At 42.3% G+C, this 20405-nt stretch overlaps 1 protein-coding gene across 1 annotated transcript in view; it reads right to left on the reverse strand.

Annotated features, from left to right (window-relative positions):
• Positions 1-1967: 1967 nt before the first annotated feature.
• Positions 1968-20405, reverse strand: part of unc5db (unc-5 netrin receptor Db) — a gene marked incomplete at its 3' end in the record, with an annotated part of 230712 nt that continues 212274 nt past the window's right edge. The window contains exons 13-17 of the mRNA XM_079160869.1: positions 16461-16688; positions 10663-10812; positions 7338-7502; positions 4580-4758; positions 1968-2229 (exon numbers count right to left, since the gene is read on the reverse strand). Of these exons, the coding sequence (XP_079016995.1) occupies positions 1968-2229; positions 4580-4758; positions 7338-7502; positions 10663-10812; positions 16461-16688 (984 nt within the window). The remainder of the gene's footprint in view (positions 2230-4579; positions 4759-7337; positions 7503-10662; positions 10813-16460; positions 16689-20405) is intronic.

Below are 20405 nucleotides of genomic sequence, written 5' to 3' on the forward strand. Positions count from 1 at the left end.
CTGGCTAAAGCTTGAGTTCAGTTGGGCACAATAACAAAATCAGAGAATGATTTAAAGGGTAGGGTGTTGCATTTCGGGGGGATCTATTAGCAGAAATGGAATTTAATATTCATAACTATGATTTGGTTAGTGTAAAACTCTGAAACTAAGAATCGTGTTTCCGTTAGCTTAACATGAGCTCTTCATCTATGGAGCAGGTTCTCTTCACGGAGTGCGCCGTGTTGCACCGCCATGTGCTCAAGAGAGAGCCTTTCTGTTTTTACATGACCTGAAGGCCACCGTAGTTCTCCTACACCCTGCAGAGTGCAGAAACGTGGTACCGCCTGCCGCTTATTCCGTCGCTCCTAAAGTAGTGTTGTTATGGTATGGATGGCCTTTCAGCGAGGCAAACGGCGTTTCCACGGATTTGCATTCGGGGGCTCACGTTACCGCAGTCTTGGAAAAAAAGGAATAAGCGGAGAGGTATCCATGCTATCCAAATCCCACACACTGCCCCTTTAAGTTTCACAGTTGAATGTTTTTCTTAACTGTAACCGTTTTTGTTTACCTCTGTGGTATCGTCCTTTATGATGATTCAACTCGGAATGTCTGTCAGTACTACGTGCCTCAGTGGCTGACACAAAATGTGTATTGCTTTTTAGATTTCAAGCTTCACATGCCCAGAACATTCTTCCCCTCATTATTCTCCCACTAAGATATGTGTTTATTGTGATTTAAACAGATGTGTAACCATCAGTATTCCTTTTTTTTTTTTTTGTACAATATGCAAACTCCCAGTCTGTGTGCACATGAAATGACAATGTGCGTGTCTGCATGTGTGTTGGGGTGGGGGGTTGAGGGGTGGGGAGTTGTTGGTGGAGGCAGCCGGGTGTGTCAGGGTCTGATATGAGGTCTGTGTGACGGGTGTTAATGGGGGCATTTGTGTGATAAGACGCAGCATGTGCTCCCTGCTGTTGCAGGAAATGATGTTTTACCGCTTCCTCCCTCTCTATCGCTTGTCGAAGGAAACTGTAATGAACTGTAATGCCACGGTTAGAAATCTCACTCTGCACATTAAACCACAACCATGTTTTTATCCGTAGCCTATAACACATAGTAGGTCAAGATTAGACTGGGGCTCATAATGTATTTTTGGACATTTTTTCCTTTTTGTGGAAGTGATCACACAACACTGGTCGTCGATCAGAAGTGTAAACTTCCTATACACTACATTTTTTTAACATCTTTTTCAAGAGATGAAAATGGGATAATTTCAAAATTCTTGGCTTTGAAAGTTCGCAATCACAACATTTAAGCAATCAGCAGCTTCCTTTGAAAAATATAATATTGGACGTCAAAAAAGTAGCTTCTAAGTCCTCATTCATTCGTTGACACGGGGACGTGGTGTGGGGGAAAAGAAAAAAGAGAAATTAGATCAGGTATCTCTGAAATGACGCCACAGTTGTATCACCTTATTTGCATCTGAGAACTTCTATGCAAATATGTCCAGCTGCCGTGTGGACCACTGGGGAAAGGAGGGGAGGGGGTAGGGGACGGTCCCAGGGGAGAAAAGCTTCTCCCCTCTTTTCTAACACAAATTCAGAAAATACTGTAATGTGCACTAAAGGCTGGGAAATACCCCACTCACCCTCTGAGCTGGAAAATGAATATATATATATATACAGAGGGGCAGCTTTGACTTAATAAAAACAACAAATACATTAAAAATGATCTTAATATGGAGTGGCAAGGCAGAACAAGATTTACAGTCCATCCTCAGACAAGATTCTTAAAAGAGAGGGGCAGATCCACAGCAGGTACCGCCTCACCTCCATCCATTGGCATTCGGTCGGCATGTTGACTGCTCGCGCCGTCTACTCACATCCTCTTGACCTTCCAGCGCACGGCCACAGTGTGTCGTCCATCACCGGCTGTGTGCCTTCGCAGATATATGCCTCAGTTTGTCAGTTTTCACTCTCTCTCTTCTCTCAGCCCGTATATTCAGGAGCAGAGTCCTCTGTCGTCTGATTTGTTAGTGTGCCCGTTCCGCACACGCCGCCTGCCTCTATGTGATTGAAGTCGGACTCCGGCTCATCCTGGTCCTTGGGGGAGCTTTTGGAGTGGATCTTGCCGATCTCCTCCAGGGCGCTGGCTAGGGAGTCAAGGTCAGCGGTGTCCTGGTGGCGAGCCTCCCACAGGCTCAGTATGACCGCAGACGGACTCCGCTGCTTTGCAAAATAACCCAGGTTTCTGTAGAGGAGCACACAAAGCTGGATTAACGAACCGCACAGGAAGGGGTCACGCTTCAGGGACAGAACACAGGGAACACGTTTGATATTGGCTTCAGATATGGGCCGTGTCCTTGCTGACGCATTTATTTAGTGCAAGACATGAGTCAAACTGATTCTGTAAATAATTTTAATTGTCCTAATTTCTTTTAGGAAAAAGTGTTGTTGCGGGTGATTTTGATGCACAGAAAACAAGGCCAGTAGTTCTCAAACTGTGGTCCTTAAAGCAACATTTTCTTTGCTATTGTTTTTCTTTAAACACATCTTTCCTCAAACAGCTGGGCACTGTAGGTTTGAAGGTCATATCTCCCCATGAATGAAAGCATTCCCTCAGTTAGTTTCCATGTAAAGCAAACAAGTGGAACAACATCACAACACAGTGCAAGCTATTTGAAGGCGGTGGTTTGATGGTTTGAGCACTTTGCAGTTCATCAAAATGATTTTTTTCAAAGCGTGTGTGGAAAGACGGTTTGTAAGAATTGAGCAAACAGCTTCCAGCGTCTCATCTAGAACACAGAATACAGGACCGGGAATTTGCACGTAGGTTTGAAACATAGGATTTAAATCCTAGAATTTAAATGTAGGATTTTAATTAATATGGGTACTGCTACAAGTTAACATCTGCGAATGTGTCAAATGATGAGTCCCTGTATGATGACAGCATTTTCACAGCTGGAAGGCACAACTCGCACTGTACTGTGATGTGACCATTTTTAGCATGTTTCTTTTCTGTCGTCTTTCGTTGCATATTTAATATTGAGCTCATCCAGAAGAAACGGAAAGCAATCAAGTTAAATGACTTTAATATTGTGACACTATATTAGTCATTGTCTGGAAAGAGAATAAACGGTTGTAATGAAAGCACATGTCAAGCAGCCAACAGTGTGGCTCATTGATGTGCTTTTTTAAAAACAGACGATGTATCAAATGATATCTATAAATGATATCTACCTTGGACTTAATAAAGTGATTCAGAAGGCTGGCTCTGTAATTGCCTGTAGACTCCTTTGACGTTGTGGTGGAGAGGACACTGAACACGCTGTTATACATGATGGATAATCCTGACCACCCTCTGCACAAACTGCTGGACAGACAGCGGAGCTCTTTCTCCAACAGACTGATGACAAAGAACTCTCAGCGTCATCATTTCTGCCTGAACCATTACATTCAACTTGGTTTTGCTACTTCAATTATCTTGCACATAGTACATTTTACTTTTCACTCACACCCACAAATTACAATTACATGCTGTAAATGGTACAATTGCAAAGTAGTGCTATGTTACTTTGCGCAGGATGAAGTGATTAACATTTCAAATAATACTATAAAATAAATAATTATATCTATTTGAAAGTATACCTAGAGAATACACTGTATAAAAACATTACCTAACTTTAATAATACAATCCACTTGTTCCATTTGTCAGTTACAAAAAAATGATTCAACACAAATCGTCTTGGTGCAGTAAACAAACCCATCTGGTTCCACATGGAGACAAAACAAAAGGTATGACCTTTGAAGACTATGAAAAATATAGAGAATCAATTAGCATCACAAATGAGGGGTAATTATTGGCAAACACAGTCTGGTTTGGATTTCATTATCAGGTGCTGCCAAAATGAATGACAGAGAGCTTGTTGCTACGCCTGATGCAATGTCTCCATGTATCATGTGGTGCTGGATCCAGCTGGGGGCAGTGTTTCACTGCTGCTCCATGATGCCGTGCAAGAGGAAAAACAAGAAGCAACATAAAAGGCTGCAGCCATTGGTCACATAAGGCTCAGTTCAAAGCCGCCCAACTTGGAGAGGAAGGCTTATCTGGATGATTTGGAATCCCGAAGGACTCTTAGATACCAGCGTTTCATGAATCATGCACTTAACAGGAGATTATAGTTGCCACAGGATCAGACCAAGCAAACACTGGATTGAGTAAATATTAGCTTCTCATCATTAATGCATATTGTAATTTGATAAAAAAGGACAAACAGACCTTGACAGAAATGCTAAAGATGCATTTGATTAAATACATTATTCCTTTGAAGGATATCGTGTTATGAGGCTCAGCACAAAACCACAATGCACATACTGTAAGCATTCAACAGATGACACAATCACGATGTGCTGTAGAATAAATTACCGGTCCTGTCTCCTCACACAACATGAAGTACATAAGGTATCTCCATGTAAAGCCACATTCATGAGGTTAAGCGCTCGCAGCAAATGATCATACTCGTTGGCGGCGAGGCCAACTCCGGAGAGGAAAGATGCAGAGACCATGCCATCTCAGAGAGGATGCACTTCACACGCTCACCGATCTAAGTGGAGCTTCTGGGCTAAGAGTTGCCAGTCCTTGCCCTTGGCGTTGGCAGTGTCGAAGGTGGCACAGATCCTCTGGCGGATGGACGAGGGGATTTTGAAGGCCTTGGGACCCGTCTGGGACGTGATGGTGCAGTCTGTCTGCATAAAAAATGGAACGGACTCTTTTTCAGTCTGGAGGAAAAGAACAGAACAGAACAGACACAGGCTCGAATTAGTCCGGGGTCAGATAGGATTTTTGCAAATGTGGCTTTGTGCTTATTGTAACCGGCTTGGAGAGCCTGATGGACAGAGTCAGGACAATTCAGGAAAGGTAACATTTTAAAACATTAGTGCATAGAGTGTCTTTTAATTATCAAACTCTTAACCTCGTGGACTTACAATGTGGCTTTAAATGTTTGGGTCATGACAGGCTGTGGTCAGTTTAAATTCAGACCAGTTACAATGGATTCCAACAAGGTTGGTTCGCACACATCGGAACGCCGCCTCCTCCTCTTCCATAGGTCAGGAAGACTCTAAACCAGCTCACTCATTGGCTACAAAGCTTGTTTGTTTGAATGTCTGTTATTATTCACTGATTGGCTCCGAGACATATCAAACATTTACTTCCTCTATACTCAACATAACTTCAAACGTACCCATAATAGTATTTAATCATATTGTAAATATCAAACTCTACTACCGTAATCATCCTTTGTTCTACTTCTACAAAGAAGAAAACTACAAACTTTGAAGGGACAATTCAACCCCCAAATCAATAATACATATTTTTCCTCTTACCTGGAGTGCTATTAATCAATCCAGATTGCTTTGGTTGGACCTGCCGAATGTTGGAGATCTTGGCCGTAGAGATGTCTACCCCTCCAATACAATGGAACAAGAGGGCAATCTGCTTGTGGTGCTCAAAGCGCCATCACAAATCTGCAAAACTCAGCAGCAATGTCTCTTTCCAGAAATCATGACCCGGTTACTCAAGATAATCCACAGAACTTGTGCGAGCAGTTTCATGAAGGAACTATTTTCTTTCTACCAAACTAAACCCGCCTACCATATCACCATGCAGAAGGAAGCGTGCATCTAGTTCCATTACACTCCCTCCGGCCGATATCTCCAACACTTGGCAACTCAGACAAAAACAATCTTAAAAAGAAAAGATTTCTGGAAGAAACACATTTTTGCTTTCTGTCCCTTTAGGGCACCTAATTTAAGATACAGCCGGGTGAAGCGGTGGTTTTCCTGAATTGTCCCTTCAAGGCCACCTTTCAAGCCTACAGGCGATTATGTGTTTGGTGCTCAGGACTTAGGGTGGAGTATTACTTTACTTTTTCACACTGTCTGATGTGTTTATGCTGGCAGTGACTTTTCCATCTGGCCCTTCAACATTCCATCATTGACTCGCGGGTGCCCTCTTCCTGTTATGTCTCACAGTCCAGCAGTTATCCCACCGCACATCCAGCTGCACCACCAGTAGTTTGAGTACACACACTAGATAGCTCAAGCATATACGTCACCTCCTGATATTCCTTTTAATTCTTATTTCACTGGCAGACAAAGAAACCCCAGCCACAATTTAACAGCAGGCTGGAGATGGAACCGAAACAGGAAACACATGAAGTCAGCTGGGGATTTCTTCATTGTCTGCCAGTAAAATAAAGTTGAGTGGCCGTACCCTCTGCACATGATCCACACAAAGCCAAAAACTTCTTACGCTTGGCTGCGATGAAAAAGTGCAAAGTGTATTGAGAAAACATCAGGTCTCTGCGGACTGGTATGGGACTGTAACATGTCTCAACGTTTCTTAATGATACCTGAATCACGATGAACCAACTCCTATTGTTTACCTAATGGTAGCCATCATTAATCAGTGTGACAATTTTCATTTTCATTTGCGAATTTTCTAGAAATCTGGCTGAAATGTGTGCTGTGATAGAAACTTAATGGCTCGTGTTGATGTGGAGCACCTCTAAAACCGCTGTGTTGGGGCTCTGCATGAGAATGTTATTGATCCAAGTTGGCGACCCACAATGTAAAACAGTGTGGACCCTCGTTGAAACAGTCACGTGTGTTTACTGTTTGTGTGTGTGTGTGTGGGTGATGATTTGTATTCTACTCACAGCTCCTATGAACACTTTTATTTCTTCCTCCTATCCGTCAAACCCAAACTAATCATGAGGGTCCGATTAAAAAAAACGTTAAAAAAAAGTAATTACAAATCATATTTCACCTGCGTCTGACTGCAGTATCCGTGAGTTTTGGTGGCCTTGAGGTGTGACAAGCATGTTTGCGACTGCTTATGAAAAAAGCAGTTGGGTAAAATCAATGAGTAACACTCTCTTCTGGTTTAACAACTGCTGTCAAGGTGCTGTTGAGTGAGGATTTCTACCTCCTAGCTGCTCCAGTGGAGCTGCTCAGCGGCTGACGGGAGACCGTTGGCTCCCAGGTGTTAATGCATGTGAATGCGATGCGGGCTATGTGCCTGGAGCTCCCTGGACAAATAAAGGTTAAAAAAATATGTGCGGTAAAATGTGGTGAACAGCTGGATCTCTGTTGTCTGTGTTTAGCATAAATCTGTGAAGAAAAGGAGAGAAAGTAAGAGTGTCCTCCTTGCTCTATTAATACACAATGCAAGCTCAGGAGAGCTGGCCCCTGCTTGTCAGTGGACACACTCCAGGAAGGTTATATAAAGGTTGAGTGAGAAAGCCAAACGTCCCCCCCCACCCCATCCCCTCTCTCCCGCAGTTCCGGAGCCTCACCTCGGCCACGGCCGTGTAGACCTGCAGAATCTGCTCATGGCCTTTGACCTGGCGCACGCTGATTTTGCAGGAGAGCTGGGCGGTGGCAGGGCTGTATCTCTCCAGAGAGAAGGCACAGTGCAGGGGCTGCTGGTTGCTGCACCACACTTGAGGGAAGGAGAACTCCTGAGGAGGAAGAAGGAAGAAAGAGGGGACATTGGACACTGTGTTGCAGAGATACTGATATGAGCATGCTAACCAGGAAGCCACGGGCCTTCCCGTCTTGTAATAACACTTGCACCTTTGTTAGTTTGTTTATTGGCTTGAATCCAAAGTGGCAGAAAACTACTCATATTTTTGTTTCATCCACCCCGCCAACAGGACACCACTTCGCCAGGAGGAGGATGGGCGGCGGCTCCGGGGGACGGACCTTCAGTTGGTGGCTAGCTGTAGCAATTAGCATTCAGCCAGAGCAAACACCAGCACAGGGCCCCTTCATGGGGAGGACGAAATGAAAATAAAATGTGTTCTTTACTCGTTTCTGCCCTTTTTAAGACAATAAACAAACTTAAAAAACAAATCATAACATACGTCTTATTGTCCTGCTGTTAGTTAGTATCCATTATCTGTAACCTATTCCTATTTAGGGTCGCGGGGGGGCTGACATCACACCTACGGGCAATTTAGTCACTGAACCTAAGCTGCATGTCTATGGACCGTGGGAGGAAGACGGTGAACCCGGTGAGAACCACTCTGCCACAGGGAGAACATGCGAGGAGCGTCCATCTTGCTGTGAGGCGACAGTGCTCGTGACTTTACCACCTTGCGGCCCTGTTAGTGTTTTTTCTTTTCTTTTTCTTTACAACTGATGACTGTAAATGTAGATTGTATCGACCCAGCAGTAGAGGGGAAATGCTGCCTCCGCATGCAGCCAGGAATGACACATTGTACCTTCTACACGTGCTGTAAATGAGATACCTCAGCTCCCTGTTCCACATGTGACCACACCGGCACATGCACGGCCACATGCACGCACGGCAAGATACAATTTGGCTTTGAAGTCTCAATGGTTCCATGGCTTGATAAATGCTATGCACGGAAAATAACTATTGTTGATGAGGAAGAAGAAACCCATTCACATATACAGCCTGATTCCCTTGTACAGTAACTCTGATGGCAGAAGCAGCTTTCAGGCTAAGTAGTGTAAGCGATATATGTGGTAATACGGGCAACAGTGAAAAAGACTGCCTTTGATGTATAATTCATTTCCAAAGAACGGGCACATATGTGGGGGAACGGCCTTGACCTCTGCAAGACTCCGTCTCTGCCATATTAAAAATGACCTGTAAACGATTCTTAGTGAAGGCGGCGGCATTATAAGCGGCTTGCCGGTGTGCCTGGTGATGACTTAACCCCTTGTGGCTTTGATCTCGGCTGCCCAGTGCAGCTCACAGCAGCAGATAATGGAGTCTGGGAGCGGTGGCGTAAGAAACGGAGGAGGAGGGGGTGAGGGTGAAGGGTGATGGACGTGGAAAGCTCGGATCCTCTTTAGCACTAAAAGCTGACTTGATGTATGGCGCGGCGCTCGGCTATTATTCTACACCTGCTTCGCCAAAGCAGGTCCGCGGTGCCTGCCTGCCATCCCAAGTCCCTCATAAATAAGGCCGCAGAGAGGGTGGGTGTCTTTGAAACAGAGCTTTCCCCCTGTATCCAGGTCTTTAAGCAACAACAGCGTTACAGCGGGGACACAGCGCAGCTGCTCTGCGAATGGCAACAACAAGGTACAAAACAGCATTCACCGACCGCCGCGGTGCATTCAATGACTTCAATGACTTCAATCTAATACTGTTTGCATCTTAATGCTCCTGCAAGCAAAACAAACACAAAGCCATTACTCTCAAGTCACGTCCGTCCTTCTGATGCTCAGGAGGGAAATGTGGGTGACGGCAGGATGCACGCTAAAAGAGCAGCTTTCAAGCGCAAAAAGGTGCAGACAAGCAAATATAAAGCGAATCAAAACCAGATGAATGTCATGAGCCAAAGAGAATCATTTCCATCAAGCCAGATTTGACTTGACTTGTCTTCTCTGTAGGAGCCTATGTAACAACAATGGGGGACAATCATTACAGCCAAACACTGTATGAAGGTTGTTTTATGAACCTAGTCGGGCTGTAGCTGTATCACTTAGCATCACATTAGATTAACGAGTTCAGCTCAACCAAGTCAAAACAAGCACAAGTAAAACCATCATGTCTTAAAGATCTTGATCTGTCTAGCACGTTTACTGTATTGGAAGCGAGTAAAAGAAAGATGCAACTTCTTTTTTTGTAACACAATATAGTTTTTTATTTTCAACACAGCTGTTTGCAGGATGCATGGCGATGATGTAATGTATCTATTAGTAACTGTGTAGGATTAATCAGTGATGAAGTTGACCGTTCTTACCCTCTACAAACTGGAAGTGCAAAGCCTGATATATATATATATATATATATATATATATATATATATATATATATATAAATAGGTTTACTCACTTCACACTTCACTTATACAAACTGCTGTTGTACTGTGCTGCCTGGTGCATATTGGTCATCGTGCTCATTATCACACAGCGCTTTGTGGTGCTTGCTTTGCTCCACAAATGCAGCTGACGTTAGCCACATACCATTAGCTAAAGCCTTTGCTATAGTTTTGTTCTAGCCACCACCGTAAATTTACCTCATTCATTGATGCAAAACCATGTCTCACAAATCATCTTTATAAATGAAATAGACGTATTACATACCAGTTGAAGAGGGCCTATTGAACCTTTGCGAAGCCCCACACCTGCTGCTACTCCATCAAACAGTCAGAGCTACCATGAAAATCACTGGGTCTGATGTCGTGGGGAATCAGACCCAGTGACAGGCACCAACTATGTAGAAATAGCCAATCTTGTTGGTCTTGTTTGCTTGTGTAGGTCAAACAAAGGCATCCGTAATACATTGTGACATAACCAGTTAAAAACACCTTGTAATAGCTTTAAATATTACATCAAATATATTATGATATATTTAACTGTTTTTTATCATTTATTAAAGAAGAAGTGTCTATTTGTGCTCAGATAAGAGCTAGTATACTGCCTGTTTCTACTGAAAAGGGTTGGTGCATTGGGAAGTTAAAATCATTGTGTTCTTCATGAGTGCCTTATTAGAGAGTGGTACCAGATAAATACGTCCCACAACACAGAGAGAATCTCTAACTAACAAGCACAAACACCCCTTTCTTGCAAAATAGCACTTTAGTATCAGATCTATGTTTGCATTTAATATCTTGCTGCAGTTGTTACTGCTGCCATGGTTACCTGACATGTGGTAAAGGGTTTGATGCTCCACAGGAACTGGGGAACATCTTGGATGGACACCTGGAGGCTGAAGGTGTTCGCTCGGAAAGGCAACATCTTTGGCTCCTCGAGGAGCTGACCCCCTCTGGTCTTCTCTGCAGCCACCACTCCCTGGAAAGAAAAAGAAAGAAGGCATATAATGGAAGTTAAGGGGTCACAAAGAAAGAGGGGAGAGATTGTATAAAAGACAGTATAGAAAAAAAGAGAAATGTGATGAATGTGAGAGAATGTGTACTACTTTTGCATATCAGCAGAAACACCTGTTGCAAATCATTTCCTCTGTCACATCCACTAATTGACTTATCACAAATATTAATACAGAAAACAGTCTCCACTGAACAAATCATACAACTCACGCTCACATTAGCATCACATTTGCGGCCTCAACGTGACAGATTGAAGCTTGAATTTGATGCTGGGGAAATGCATGCGTTGGTTGGGGGATGGGGGGCTGGGGGGTGGGCGTCCATCTCCCAAATTGAATTTGCGATGATGAAAGAGCACTTTGATTGTCGCTTGCAGGTATTCATCCGTCATCATTGTTCAGTGTCCCGGTGGGATGGTTGTGTGTCTGGCCCGTCTATCCTTAGCCATCTCAATCACAAAGGGAAAAGATGGGGAACAGAGCTGTGACTAATTCCAGGCCACGCTGATTGATTCTGAATAAGTGTCGTGCGTGCAACAGCTTGGTTATGCGTGCGTGTGTGGTTGAGTGTGTGTATGCACTTTTATCACACTTGTGTTTGCAGAAAAGCGTGCCTGTGTCATATTGCATATTGTTATCGCTGTAGGTGTGAAAACAATCAACGGTTAGCAAAATCCAGAGGGAAGATGCTCACATGAAAAAGAGATGACAGACGGGGAACCTGAAAAATGGCGTTCCCCTCTGTCTTGTCCTTCAAAACAGTTGCGACACTGAGCGGTTGGACATTCCGTCGGTTTCAGCCCGTAGCATGTTGCGGTGTAGCTAGCTTGGATAACAGTCCCCTCGTTTGATCTCATTTCAAGCAGTCAAGATGCCATGATTGAAGTTTTGTGGAGATTGTGATTGTTGCTGATCTGCTGTGTGACACACCACACACACAATTGATGTTTTACAGCTAAGGGAGTGTTGCAATGTCAGCCAAGAATGAGAAATCCAGTTGTTAGGAGTAATTTTGGGAGCCCAAAAGTAAAAGTTATGTTAATTTTCTGCATAGATAATGTTAGGTGACTGCCACCTCAGCAACTTTCTCGCCAGTTATGGGGACTTTTAAGAGCCCTTTAGTGACACTTCTAGCGACTTTTTCTGCAGACCTCCTTCTCTCTTGAAGCAAGTTGCTGATATTTCTATAATACTCTCGTGGCCGTGTCTCTCTGGACTGACTATGTTCACTGAGTGGGGGAGGAATGAGCTGTCAACCAATCCCCATTGTTTGTTACTGGAATATGCAAGTTACGTGACAAATAAATCAACGTTGCCTTCTTGTTTCACACAGTAAAAAACAGCCCTGTATCTGCTTTTACGGTCTTTATAATTTTCCGTTCATGATGACATGGATAACAGACAAAATGATTTTGTAGGGCATCAAAGAATTACAGCGCAATATTTTCCTTAGGTAGGTATACGGCTTTAGCTACTTTCTATTGAAAAATTGGCAACACAGGTTGGAGTACTTTTGTGTACATGAATGGGCATGAAAGTCTGTCTGAAAGCCATTGAAAGCTTTTGGTTGAAAGCGTTCAGGAGCTGTGTGATTGTCAAACCACCCGAAAAGAGTAAAATGTTGTCCTAACTGCACTGCCAAGCATATAGTGTCTTGGTGCTCCTGTGCTATTTGAAAGTATTTAAATTAGATCAAAAGATCAATAGCCACACACAGTTACAGTAAAACTACTAGCATCTTCACAGAGTTGGTGGTAACTGAAGCGTATCTGTAAGGGGTGTCACACCCAGACTTTCCAGTAATCATGGCATATTAAATCCCAAATATGTTTTTTATCTGTCACTTTTAAATTCCTGAACTGAAGTTTTAATGAATGCCTCTACACATCGTTGGTCGAAGCTCGTGGACCGAACATTCCATTATTCTTTTTCTCTCTGCAATTGTTCTGCCTCCTGTATTCTTGGTGCAAAGGCAACATCTCTAATTTCCCACATGGATAATTGCAATCAGATGCAAAAATGTGCAAAACTTTATGGGTCTGTATGTAATCAGCGCAATATCTTTTGTTAATCGGACCTTGAGACGGGGCACACAGCAGTTGCAAGTGATGCGCAATTCGTGGTGCTTTCAGTGGCTGCAATCCATTCTGTAAATTTCCGTGTTATTTTTTAAAATAACTACCTTTACTTTAATGGCATTTTGATGACTATGTTACAGGTCATTCTGGACATATTTATAAGCAAGAGCTGTTAAAAAGCAGTTTAAAAGGGAAATGATGCCACTGCAGTAATGGCATCGTGTTTACTTCCACCCACAACCCAGTTTAGTCTGTACATTTAATTGCAATGGCTGTGTGCTGAGCCACAAGGGTATCGTAGTATTCAGAGCCATCTGTCACGGCAAACTGACGTGACACACACTCAGAGAAATTACAACTAATGGCCAAAACAGACATGTGGATCTACAGTATCATCTAGGAGCCTCCAGTGTTTCCATGTTGATGAATATTTAAAATAGCATAAAAGAAAACTTTAAAATGGGAATTTACAGTAGAGAAAAATGTGTCAGAAACTATCACACTGCAACTTGTGTCGTGACGCAGGTGGAGCGTACTTTACAGTCGTTTTTATTCTAATTTTCCCATGTAGCTTATAGCTATATTTTAGAACAGACAAACCAGACAAAGCTGCATTTCTTGTTTCCACATATTGCTTAGCAGGTAGCTAACTTCGATATATGATGTCGACACGTTTTAACGTATAGCAGTCATGTTGCTTGGTTAAAAGCAACATGACTGCTTCATTAAATCACTAACGAAGCATTCGTGTTGCTTCGTTAGTGATACCTGCTCCTAAAAACTACGTTCCAACACAACTAAACTGCATTCTCAATTACGTTTCGTGGGATACATATTTCCTCCCGGATTGCAGTCGCCGTTTTAAACACGTGGTTAATGTTGGGAATTTATATAAAAATGCAACAAAACAAGGTTATATTTAAGCAAAAAACCTACTTGGTTATGTTTAATAAAATGGGGTTTTGCTTAAAATTTGTTAGGTTACTTTTTGTTAAAAATAAATGTTAAAATAAATCATAATGATCTTTTTGTTTCACATGGGACATGAATGGTGGTCTGCTGGGTGAAAGTATTTGTTTGACCACTCCATTCATCTACCCCACCTCCTCCTTCCACGGAGTTTGATAAGAAAGGTATTTGTGATACATAAAAAAAACATAATCCGTGAGAGAATACGTTTCCCTCGAAAAATTGACAATGCAGTTTTGTTTTATGGAAACGTACATTTTAGGAGACTAGGCTGCATGTTGCCAGTTTTTGAGTTTTCTAGAAACCGTTCCTTATCTGCTGTTGGACACATGGCACATGATGTTTTACAGCTAACTGAATGTTGGAATGGCAAAAATGAGATATCCAACCGGTAGAATAGTGGAAACACAAAATGTGAAGACCATTGTGTTCATCATTTTAAAATCCTTTTTTATTGTTGTTGATGATATTAGAATTCAGGACTTAGAAATGATCCTTTGCCAAGGCTAAAAGCTAAAGGTTGAGGTGAACAGTACTTTCTGGTTGGATTTAAAGTGGAAGACAACGTCTGCTAGCCGAATACTAATATGGGTGGTATTTTCAGGTAGGAAGCTTTTATCGTCTCCAGTATTGAATGCTGTGACCTTGGAAATTGACTTGCGGGGAGGAATTATTTTGGCCCATTCCTAAGCAACAAGACCTTTCCTGAAATTCTTGTTACAGCGGACACACAAAAAATTACACAAAATCAAAAGGTGTTGTTTTAGGATCCTTACTTCACCTGAATGTTTCTGTTAATTAGTTGTATGGAAACGCAATTTTATAGGAGACAGGGTTGTTTATGATTGATCCCAAAAGCCCTGTAGCTGGCTCACCCAATAAACACGGCCCTTCTCCATAGGTACTAATTAATTGATGAAATATAACAAAAAGGGCATCAATTTTGATTTAATTATCCAGAACATTTTACTTGTTGGGGAGGTACTCTTTTAAAAGTATTGTGCAATATCAGAGAAAATATCCGAAAGCTGCCAGTCGTAACCCTTCCTTAGTCTCAGCTGAAGAAAATGTCTCCCTCACACAAATGTTTGTGTTGCATCAGGCTTCCTGTTGATCCAGAACCCAGGCTGCGATTGTGCCCGAGCTTGGAAAACACACAGCAGAGAAGCGGTGCTAACAGACAGGAGCCCAAGGGACCCGCAAAAGTCTGGCATCTGCTCGGCAGGCTGGAAATTCATAAACCAAATCCAGAATGCATTTTAAAGCCAGCTGCCGCTGACGGCTGCAACATGACAGAGAGGCGGTCGGGAAGGTAGTCAGTCATGAGGCTCGCCGTGCTCTGTTCAACTCGGCTCAGATTTCTGTTAGTCTAGTCTCTCCAGGGAGAACGGGAGGCCTGGTGTTCACTTAAGAGATCTCAATGCTTTTCAAAACCTACAGGTCGCTGAAGGATAATCAAGTAAAAAAACAACAACCATTGGTTAACATTTGAATGGCAGTGATTACAGTACGGCTGCCTTTGTCTCAGTCTATTAAAACGTCTGGAAGACAGTCCGTCAGGCTGTGACGGAGACCCCACCATCAGCTCTGCACTAGTGTTTCACAGTGGTAATGAATCTGTAATCACTCACATGGTTTAACCGGTGGAGAGCACACGCTGAGGTCTCGGCTGCCTCAGACAGCACAGGCTAAAATCGCATACACACAAGATGTTCAGTTTGAATCCAGGCCATGACCTACAATGTGTTCCTCCTATTGCAGTAGAAAAAGGGCTAAAGTGAAAATGTGCATCTTTACAGAAAGGGGTAAATGAGTAAGAAACGCTTTCTCTTTCTCTCTCTGAGATGTTTGCCTCTGAGATTTCTGTCTCCACCCAAATACAATGGAGATGAATGGAACCTAATTTGTGGAGCTCACAGCTAGAAAAAATGACATACAAAAGCAAAATGTCTTGAGAAATATTGTCCTGTTCACTCTGAATAAACGGTGTGCATTGTGGATAATCCAGACTAACCAGGAAGTGTTATGAAATGTTAAACTTTCCAAATGTCTTTTTTTGTGAGTGCTATGAGTACCACAAACCAAATTTCACTCAAAATTACATTTAAGGGACAGATAACTTCAAATAAAATGTAAGAAAGCATGTTTCTCTGTCATCTCAGTGCAATGCATGCTGTCATTTTTTGGCCAATTGGGAGGCGGGACAAGAAGCTGCAAACACTGACATATTATCACCGTATAAAGTTGAAGTAACGAACGTGTTCGCAAACATTTGCCTATTTACACATCCAGCAGACACAAAGCAGCATTAGCATTCATTTGGACTCTAGTTTCTGGCCACCTGATGTTGGTCCAATATGAATATTTCACAAACTGCTGTGACTCTGGGCTGGTTATAACATTTTGGCTCAAGGACCTACTTAAGCCAATATTACTGGCCACATTGTCTTCATGAACAAATGAGACTGTGGAAAACCCTTTGTCAAGTTCTGCTGGAAATCCCCCTCGTTGGAGGAACCAAAGGGAAAAAACAACGAGTTGAACACCTAACCGGCGTCTTCCCCCACCTGAAAGGCGTGTGGCGTGTCGTCCACACAGTACACCCGCAGGCTGTAGCTCATGGAGCCGGCCTCCATGCTCCCGAACACAGCCAGCTTCAGCCTCTTGACAGCAGCCTGCGTCAGGGGCTCGCCCACCAGGGCGTATGAGCCCGGCTGGTCCAGAAGCAGGTGGCAGTTCGTCGAGTCCATGAGGCAGTAACAGGAAGTGCACTCCTCCTCCACCGACATCACTTCCTGCAATGAAGCACAGAGATGGTTACCCATGAAGACACAGTAGCTATCTTCCTGATGTTCCTCTCAGCTAGAACGGATCACATTCAGTATTCCTCTACATAACTGCTGAGACCAAAATGAAGCACAAAAAAAGAGTTACGTTACAACATAAACTTCAAACACTCGCTACAAACTTGCACTCTAGAGAGTCATATGTGTCGTATCATTAACCAAAACATTCTGCACACTGTCAATCACTTGTACACACTTTATCAACATTTTGGTTCTCCGACCTCCATCAGGTAAAATCAGAGGAGATTATTTGATTCTTTTATACAGATAAAAAGGAAGCATTATGTCCAATGATGGTATGATTGCATTTAAAGAAAAGCTTTGATTAGATGAGCTAGGACACTGAAACACTGATCAGTTTATTTTGTGGGCACAAATATATATTGAACATTTGCACAAAAATCCATAATTGAGTATACTACTGTGAGCAAATGTCAAATATACTGCTTACGTATAAGTCTTCAAAGAACATTTATTCTCTAATTCTATAATGCGAGCAATCTCTGTATGTTCGAGTGTTTGTTTGTGTTCGCATACCCCGAGAACCGTTCATCCAAACTACTTCACCGTTGACGAGACCCGAGGATGTACAGTGTCACAATTGGTGCAATTTGAACCTGCGAACCGTACAACCGCACAAAAAAATAAAATAAAAATATATATATATATATATATATATATAAAAAGAAATGGGCAGTATCTAAAACATGATGAAATTAACGTTATCTTCAAGAGAACATGAAGAGGTCACAGTGTTGACATTATGTCAAAGATGTCTTTGTATTGTGTTACGTACATATCTACTAAAATGAGCATGCTAACCAGCTAGCCCCAGCCCGTCCTGTCCAGTAATACCACTTGTACATAGGGTTGGGTACTGAAAACCGGTTCCTATACGACCGGTGCCTACCGGACCGAAACGCAACGCAGATTTCGGTGCGTTCTTTCGGTGCCTGAGCCGATTGAAATACTTTTTTTTACACTACTCTGATGACTTCGTCCTGGCAGCAGGTAACGATAGCTACCGTTTGAATAGCTACAGTAGCTGGCTAGCCATCAACCTTTTAACAGAGAAAATGCCGAAAGGTAAACGGTCAAAAGTGTGGCTGTATTTCGCACAAAAAGATTCAAACAACGCAACGTGCAGCAAATGCAACAAAACAATTGCGTGTAAAGGGGGGAACACATCAAATCTCATGAAACATCTGGCAACGCATAACATCCACTTGAAAGCAGAGGCATGCACCGTGTTCCACTGCCTGCGTGAGCGTGAGCCCAGGCCCAGCACATGTGGAGAATTTAAGAATTAAAAGCATTATTTAGTAGAATTTATAACACCCTTAGTGGTGAATAGAGGTGTCACAATAATAAAAGGTAAAATATGTTAGTCACAAAATATTTACTGAAGAATGAATCATGTTTGTTATATGTTTACATGAAGGATATTATATGTTACAGTATATTGACATATTGAATGTATTGAAATCATGAATGCATAAACACTGGAGGATTTAAACACTGAAGAATAGCCATCAGGGAAAGTTAAGGAATTCAAGGCAAGGCTTTTCGGAGACAACTGAGGGGAAGCAGACTGCCAAAAACAACAGAGAGGACTCCTGGGTAACACCATGCGGCCGCAGGACAGAGGGCAGGTCAGAGGTGATGTCAGAGGTGATGTCACCAGGAGCCCAGCCACAGAGATGAGCAGTGGATCAATGAAGGAGGGGTCAGAGCGATTGGAAGCCAATCACTGACCCCAGAAGACGGCCTTTGTGTTTTACGACAGATTTCGGACACTTTCCGACCATCAAAGGACATAAAAGGACTGTTTGCGAGGACGTGCGCCAGGCCATGGTAGTTCGCTTTGCAGGATCCGACTTGGTCGGGCCTGTGAGTGGAGTTGCACGTGGTCTCTGCTCTCGAGATGCATACTATCGATAGTGTATTATAGATTGTAATTGTCATCATCAGTTTACAGTTGTCATCGTTTAATTAAATACTGTTTTGAATTTGGACCGGATCGAGTTACTTTTTGATGCGCCTGCGCAGAAAGAAGTAAACACAGCAGCGGCCTTGCGATTCCTCCAGTAGCTTCAGCCTCAACACACATCAGCGGGCAGTGTAGACCTCCCTGGCCCTGATGATGGGGAGACTGGTCCCAACCCTGAAACTTTTGCCAGAGAAGGCAAATATGCTCATATTTCTGCAAAATAATTGCTGAAATTTGAAGCTGTAGTGTGTGTACAGAGTGTGTGTGTGTTTTGAATTTATTTATATTTATTTAAGTATACTGTAAACTGTTGTTAACAGTTAATATATTGTTCATAGTTTGAAGTTAAAAAGTTTGAAGCTGTAGTTTGAAGCCAAGTGTTTTGTATTTATTTATATTTATAGTATACTTTAAAGTTAATATATTGTTCAATTCGAAGAAAAAGATTTCAATCGTCGTTTTGTGCTTTTTTTTTTTTTTAAGTATTGGTTCAGGCACCGTTTAGGCACCGGTATCGTTTTAAAAGTATCGTTTTAGCGCCGGTATCGGAAAAAAACCAAACGATACCCATCCCTACTTGTACACTATCTCTTGCACTGCTGTTAGTTATTCTGGGGCCCCTTTTATTTTTTTCATAAGCTATAAATTTAGATTGTATGGACCCAGTAGTAAAGGTGAAATGCTGCTCCCAATATGTTTGGAATATATGGCCAGGCATTACAAATTGTGCCTTTAACGGGAAATTAGTACGATCAACGGAATAAAACTCGGACCAACTTCCAATAATCAGAAACAGTCAGTCATTATCTTACACACTGTTTTAGACTTCCTCTGATGTGATACTAGATGTAGCACACATAGTTTATTGCTGAAGTCTATTGCAGAACGAAATATTCATGCCCAGAGCTATATGGATATGAGCAAATGAACGTGTGTATACAGTAGAATGTATTATGGATTGAGTTCTGGTACACTGCTGTTGAATAATGTTGCAGGTAACATAACCCTGGTTTAAATCACAAAGCAAAAACCCACACAGGTTGTAAGCAGTCTCCTGAGAATGTGAAAACAAACATTTCCTACATGAGCGATGGTTTAGTACAGAACACAAAATGGTCATTATGAACAATACAGACAACAGCAACTTTGAAGCACTACATTATTTCCAACTGGAATGAATGAATCTTTAATGTCCTGTTTTTCCTCCTTTCCTTTCCTTTCCTTCATCAGAAACTGAGGAGAAGACATTATAACAAAGCTAGCAGAAAATGGGTGTTCTATTATACCAAGTAAGGAAAATCTTTTTTTCCCCTTTCTTTTTCAATTAATGAGTCAGCTCATTTGAACGTATCCTGTTTGAAGTAGGCCTACCCTCTGCTGAGCTCATTCTCATGACGGAAATCCAAAAAGATGTGTCACCAATTCCAGCGGAAATGCCGAGATTCACTTCAAGGAAAATACACTGAAGCTAAAAATGCAAATGACATGTGATATATTGTTTGACTAGCAGTGGTGGGCCGTCAGGGCCTGCAAAGCCTTCTCTGCTGGCCTAAACAGAATCACAAAATTATAGCTATTTTATAATTTAATAATTTTTCATAAATACACTACATGTATTCTAATTATTTTTTCCATTAGCTTATTTTCTCATTGCGCAGCTACTGTCTTCCTCTGTT

The sequence above is a fragment of the Pholis gunnellus genome, assembly GCF_910591455.1.
Source record: "Pholis gunnellus genome assembly, chromosome: 6".
NCBI classification, from domain to species: domain Eukaryota; kingdom Metazoa; phylum Chordata; class Actinopteri; order Perciformes; family Pholidae; genus Pholis; species Pholis gunnellus.